The 6,970-nt window shown below is 42.1% G+C and overlaps 1 protein-coding gene across 1 annotated transcript; it reads right to left on the bottom strand.

Annotated features, from left to right (window-relative positions):
• Positions 1–1,912: 1,912 nt before the first annotated feature.
• Positions 1,913–3,136, bottom strand: foxl2a (forkhead box L2a). Its single transcript, XM_080428782.1, has one exon. The coding sequence runs from the start codon at positions 2,867–2,869 to the stop codon at positions 1,943–1,945; it is 927 nt and encodes a 308-aa protein (XP_080284908.1). The 5' UTR covers positions 2,870–3,136; the 3' UTR covers positions 1,913–1,942.
• Between the last annotated feature and the right edge of the window lie 3,834 nt (positions 3,137–6,970).

Here is a 6,970-nt window from a genome sequence, read left to right as displayed (position 1 = left end):
CATATGGACATAATGGTTAAATAGACAGGCCGTCATGAAGACCTTTCCCTTGACCAGCATCTGTTTCTCCAAACCAACCTCAGTAACTTTTTTTTGTCTTTCATGAACTCGGCCCCCACTTTTAAAATATAAACCAGACAAACCATAAAAAGTGTAATGTTTTTTAGTAGAACATTTTACAGCTAATATTTGAGATTTAAGTTTAACCGTATAAGCAAATCCGAGGACTGTCTGTTTATGTTTGCTTCGTCGTGTAATTACAGTTGGTTTGCTTAGGCTATTGCAACTGTAGACCTAAACATATTATATCAAATGTGTTATTTAAAAGATGGAGAGATTATGAGAAGTTTCATCACTTTTTTTCATTCAAACCTCGGCTTAAATTTGACCTCCGTGCAAATAATCCGTGAGACTATGGCGCAAAATAACTAAAAGTTAAACTATACTGTATGTGTCATGTCATATCCCAAGACAAATTGTATAATAGTTGGGAAAGGTATTAGGCATATGAAAACACTGAAATTACCGATAACCTTAATACCTCTCCAAAATAGAATATAGGAATACATGTGAACTGGGCACTAAAACAAAGTGGGCCCTGGAGAAATGGGCACTGCATGCCGAATATAGGCCTTTAAGGCAATTCCTTTATATTTCTGAAATAATTGGTCTTCGCAGCACAATGCATGTTGCTCCATTGGCTTGCTAACAGGCTAATGAATGCATGACACAGATTACTTCACGACCACTGTATTACTTTAAGAAATACAAGTTTATTAAGAAATTCACAATTTAGAAAAAAATAAGGGAAAGTGCTAATTAAACTTAAACATGGTCCCAATGCATGAGACAATATAATTAGGTTTCTTAAAAAATAAAGAGAAATATAAACAAAACCTGGCATGGGTTCACGTCATAATAGAAAATTAAACCATCTCTGTCTGGGATCAAGAAGTGTAAAAAAGCGGTTGATCTCAGGAGTTAAAGTATCTTTGTTAATATGAATTTTCTCTAACCATAATTTACTTCTCCTAATTGTGACAATGTTCAAAGCCATGATAAGCCTAAAATGTCATGCCCTGTTTCGTGCATGATTACCAAGAAGGCCTAAATCAGTTGAATTAAAATTATGCTAGTGTTTTATTGTTGAAGGGGGGGGGGGGGGTTTGGGGTGTCATTTTCAAAACAATAAGGGAATGCCATGCGTAAATTTGCAACATACCATTACGCACTCATGCACACACACACACACACACACACACACACACACACACACACACACACACACACACACACACACACACACACACACACACACACACACACACACACACACAGGAGCACAACACAGAAATGGAAATGCAAAATGTCTATACCCGTGGTTAGGGAAATAGTCTTATAAACACAAATGTTGACTACCATACAAAAGAACGGCCCTCAATCCAGGGGAAACGCCAGCGCACGAAATGGCTCCCAAAACAATACGTGTCCCCGTGGCTGCTTTATCTCCAACATACAGTTTATGAATATTTTCTGAGCATTAACTCATGCATAGGCCTTTAAGGACATTGCTTGGACTTAAAGGAGTAGTTCACCCCAAAAAAGACTCATTTTCTATCAATTGCACACCCCATGAAGCCTTGAAATCATGGAGATTCTTTTTAGTTTTTGTCACATTCCTGAGCCAATAACTTGATGACCGGGTCATCGGTCAGTAGGAGACAAAATAATCTTGATCAATTCAATGCTTCATGGGGTGTCTAATTGATAGAAAATAAGTAATCTTTGGGTGAACTACTCCTTTTAAGAGCTCGTCAGAAATGTCTCTCCAAAAAAAATACTGCGGTTCTGATTTGAAATAAGAATAGACTTCTCACTCTGTTTCAAGCGTCTTTTTGTGTGTTTTTTCCCCCGTCGAACAGGCCTCATTGCAAGGCAAACTCTAAATATCAATCCTCGTGTGCAACGCGGAATGTTTGGTCTCGTGTTCCCAGTAAGAGCAGTGCATCATGGAGAGTTCGGCGGGCTGGCGAGAGCAGGCGAACTGGAGGCCCGCTCCGTTACTGGAAGAAACCGGGGGCGGCGCGGCGCTAGCGGGGCTCAGCTGCTGGGCATGGTGGTGCGCGACGTGCGGGTGGTGGTGGTGGCTCATGCCGTTGTAAGAGTTCACCATGCCGGGGAGCGCCATGCTCTGCACCCGGGAGTAAGGGTTGTAGGACGAGGGGGCGGACAGACCCTTGACGTTGACGGGACTCACGTTGCCGCCGCCGGCCATCTGACAGGACGTGTAGGACATGGGAGCGGGCGGCTGGCCCAGCGACCACGAGTTGTTCATGAAGCTGGACTGCAGGTACTTGGGCGGCGACAGGTAGCCGTAGCCGTCCCCTCCGAACAGGGACTTGCCCGGCTGGAAGTGGGTCGGCGGCGGCCTGAAGGGCCGCTTCATCCTGCGGCGTCGCCTGTAGTTTCCCTTCTCGAACATGTCCTCGCACGCCGGGTCGAGGGTCCAGTAATTCCCTTTCCTCTCGCCGCCGCCTTCCCGCGGAACCTTGATGAAACACTCGTTGAGACTCAGGTTGTGCCGGATGCTGTTCTGCCAACCTTTCTTGTTTTTCTCATAAAACGGGAATTTGGTGATGATGTACTGGTAAATACCGGACAGAGTGAGGCGCTTCTCGGAACTTTCCCGAATCGCCATAGCAATCAGAGCGACGTACGAGTAGGGAGGTTTCTGAGATGGGTCCGTCTTCTCCGAAATTTTGTCTTGGACCGGTTCCTCTTTGGGTCTCTCTTTCTCCTTGGCCGTGTTGGTATCGTGGACCATCAAAGCCATTGCGTCATCCTCCGGGGTTTGGTAAGTGGCCATCATTGCGCACACCAAAACAAAAACAATTCCAGCGCAAATATTGTGGAAAACAAAGCTTTACGCGACAGTTGCAGCGCAGCCCTTGATGGATATCTCACAGATGTCTGTCGTGAAACCTCTCGAGAAGAAGCAGGCAACTTCAAATCGAATGCAAAGCGTTTCTCCCAAACCGTGCCGACTAGTGAGTCGTTGTTTTTGCAGAACAGTAGAAGACAAGGCAGCAGATAAAGTTCCTCTCCCTGCAACGGAGATTTTTCTCAACTGATTTCTGATGGCAGAACCCAGGTTGTGGTTTGGTGTGTCAGTAAGCCCATCCCTTTTCTCTTTTTTTTCACGTCCACACGCAGGCTGCCTATGCGCTCCACGGAGCGACGTAGAGCGATGTGATTTGCGCTCATCGTTGAGTTCCGCCTTCGTTGATTTACAGCAAAGGAAAAAATAATCACTTAACATGTTGAAATTCATATCATCAGAACCGGGCGCAAAAATAACACAGTGAACTGGATTTCAACAACGCAGCACATAGTTTATACCAAGCTAATTAGGATAGTATTTCGATGAATTGAATATACGCAGGACCCCAATGGAAACAAGCCATAGTGCTTTCTTGGGTTTAATCCTTTTAGCATCATTTATATAGAACTGTACTTTCTGTGCTTTTTTTTGCAAACTGTCAATAAAGTCTTCAATCAATCAATCAATCAATCACTCAATCAGTTTAGGAAAACGATTTTGGGCAACAGATAGCACAGAAATTACATGCTTATAGGCAATATCACAGTCCAACAATAATGTTAAACTTAATGCAGAAATACTGAGCATTTGAACCTTTTTAATAATGAAAGGAAGGAACTGCTGTGTCATCAATATAACACCAAATGGGATATATTAGGCCTATTGCACAATTATGTCTTCATCCAAAAACGAAAATTGATAAATGTCATATCTGACATATTTCTGTAGCAAATAGGAACATATTTTGATGGCAGCAATTTGAATGTGTAGCTAAGCAACTTTCGCCACTGTGCAAGTGCATGTCCAAAACAAACACACACACACACACACACACACACACACACACACACACACACACACACACACACACACACACACACACACACACACACACACACACACACACACACACACACACACACACACACACACACACACACCCGCACACTAATGATAGCGCTTTGGAGTAGCCTAGGCCTATCCATCGTGTTTTCCATATTGCCATAAGAAGATAGGCTGCAATTTCATGTGCAGCTATAGCCAATAGGCTACTAGCCTGCTGCTTAATGACCACAAACATGCACGCCACATTTTCCGAGCTTCTCCGAAGCTTTAAAGCAGTGGTTCTCAAAATGTGGTCCGGGGACCCCCAGGGGTCCTTGAGGGTCCCCAGAAAATGTGTTAATATAGCATCATAAGTATAAGTTTAAGTTGTTGAGAATGTAGATGCTGCTAATAGATATTAATTGTTTTTTGAATGTTGAAATAAGGTGGAACAATTTGGAATAATTTCTTTTCAAACGGGGGGGGGGGGGGGGGATAAATAGCCTGCACCTTCATTTAGGGGTCTTTGACATGGAAAAAGTTTGAGATCCCCTGCTTTAAAAAAAAAAATGTCCAAGAGTCATTTTGCAGTCGACCGGGCGTTGTCCTGCAGCTCCGGGAAAATCTGGATTGATAGTGCCGCTTAATTAGCTCACATTGCGAGGGAGGTGTATATAGAAGGGTATGGATTTCCCCCGGCCTGCATGGCCACCCATGCCGGGGGTCCCGTGTATTTCCGTGCTATGGGAGCCTCATGTGTGCAGGTGGAACAGCATTGGCATGTGTGTCATCACCCGCCACCGTCCCCCGCCCACCCCCAGTCTGCGGCCGGGTCGCTGGAGAGAAGCCCCGGCTCACAGGAGAACAGCTGAACCGCCATGAGAGCCAGGCGTCTCTCAACGTGCAATTACTGCAGCCCGGGAGAGTGGGCCGTTTCAGCGCCGTTAAAAGGGCAATCTTTTCTCTTGTTTCGGGTAATATCTTTTTCATATGTTTTAAGAGGAAAAGCATTTACGGACAAGCCAAACAACACATGCCCCCTAAGATATATTAATTATGTCGTTGCAATTATTAGGTTGGCCTATGTGTCATCTATTTCAAATTTAAAGCCTGCTGCAGGTATCCGATGACTCTGAGGCGTAATTTGATGTTAAGCAGGTTGTCAGTTAAAATGAATTATTTATAATGATTTAGTTTTTTCTTTTTACTTTTAATGCAATTCAGTTGGGCCACAACAAATTGGACTGCCTGCTGTAAATAACATACAAAAATACGCACGGATAGTTGCATCTACAAAAACAACAACAAAACTGGTTTTGTTACACTGCTAAAACTTATTGGAAAAAAATCCCCTACTTTCACACCATGAACAGAGGCGTAGGTTATTACATCTAAATTACTTTATTTGAAATAGTCAGTGAAAAAGAAAACTGGTTTCTTTTGGTTTTGAGTAAAGCTATTTATTCTTCATTTACACGGCACTTAGCAACATAAATGTGGTAGGGTGGCTTGTAAGTGAGTGAAAATAAAATAGACGCAACATAAATGGGTCCTTTTGTTCCGTCGGGCTGTGCAGTGCGCGTGTGTTTAGTGATACCTCATGATTTCGGGAGTTGTTTTGTCTTCTTTTTTGTCCCAGAGAAAGTCTGTGGTCTTCTCTTTGGTCCCCTGTGCGTAAATCTAAGAGCAGCAGGCAATGCGAAGAGCTGCATAGACTATAGAAGGAATTATTAGACAACCACTCAACACGTTGATGGGCAACCGTTCAAAATGTTTATATTATTATTATTATTATTATTATTATTATTATTAGGCTATATTAGTATTATTATTATTTTACCTATTATTACTATTGTGTGTTTGACAACTAATAAATATGTAGGTAGTCAGAGCAGCATCTTATTAGTCTAATGAGGAATTTTCCTCTTGATGATGATGATGATGATGATGATAATAATATTTTAATAAACTTGCAAACAATAATTTCACAACGTTGTCCATTCTAATAAATAATTCAAAATAGGCCTAAACAAGGGGTCAAAGGTTTTAATGTATAATGCTGACGTTAACCGTATAATAGGCTATATATAGGCCTATAGGCCCTGCTGCTAATTAATTCTAGAGCGGTCTATAATCTGTCATAATTGTTGTCGCTTTTATCTGATTGGCGCTGCATGTGTTTAGAATGTGTTTTTAGAAACAGCTCGACAATATAGACTCGTTTTTATTACCACGCAGTAGGCCTATAGCAAATATTCAGCCACCAGCCAGGGCCAGGCCAGCCTATATGTCTTGCTTTGAAGGACGCTCTTGACGTTTGACTTTCTCTCAAAGCGTCAAGCTGTCACCTGTGTCTGGCATCCTCTATAGGACGTCCCGTCACAACAAAGCTGTAAACAAACGTGTTGAGAATCTCTAAACAACACCACGCAGGCCTATGTAACCTGAACTGCTCGGGTTCTGCTAGTAGGCGCAGAGGAATGTTCATTTGCTCGCTCACTGTTCTCTGCACTTGAGAAGTCAACGGAAGGCCCAAAGACGGAGAAGTGGCTTTAAAAAAATATATATGTCTACGAATTTGTTAAAAGCTTAAACGTGCAAAGGCTTAATAATAATAAATCAGTATCCAATAAGATCCAGACAGTAGCTATCACAATGATTTTCTAAATCGTGGGCTGTTAAATGTGCATTATATCTTATCCTCATTTTCTAACAGCACTTTACATCTCAAATTGCCATACCCTTTCTTGTGTGAGTGAAGCATATGTGCATTCTTGGCCTCCATGTTTCTGTATTGCAGTGGTGTAAAGTAATTAAGTACATTTACTCAAGTACTAGCCTATACAATTTTGAGGTGTTTTTTACTTCTACTCCTACATCTCAGAGGCACATTTTATACTTTTACTCCACTACAATTATTTGAAAACTTTAGTCTCTAGTTAATGATTATTTATTGCAAAACATTCATTAATCACTTCAGTCATATACATTTTGGCCATTTCAAAATAGCCGATCTACAAGCTCACAATGCGTCGCCATGCAATG

This window comes from Gymnoscopelus braueri (genome assembly GCF_963280865.1).
Source record: "Gymnoscopelus braueri genome assembly, chromosome: 5".
Taxonomy (NCBI): Eukaryota; Metazoa; Chordata; class Actinopteri; order Myctophiformes; family Myctophidae; genus Gymnoscopelus; species Gymnoscopelus braueri.
Note: the sequence above shows the minus strand (reverse complement) of the source record. Positions and strands in the feature narration are given on the sequence as shown.

Excerpts from the sequence above, each read along its gene's own strand:
- foxl2a (XM_080428782.1), bottom strand. The coding sequence starts at position 2,869 with ATGATGGCCACTTACCAAACCCCGGAGGATGACGCAATGGCTTTGATG.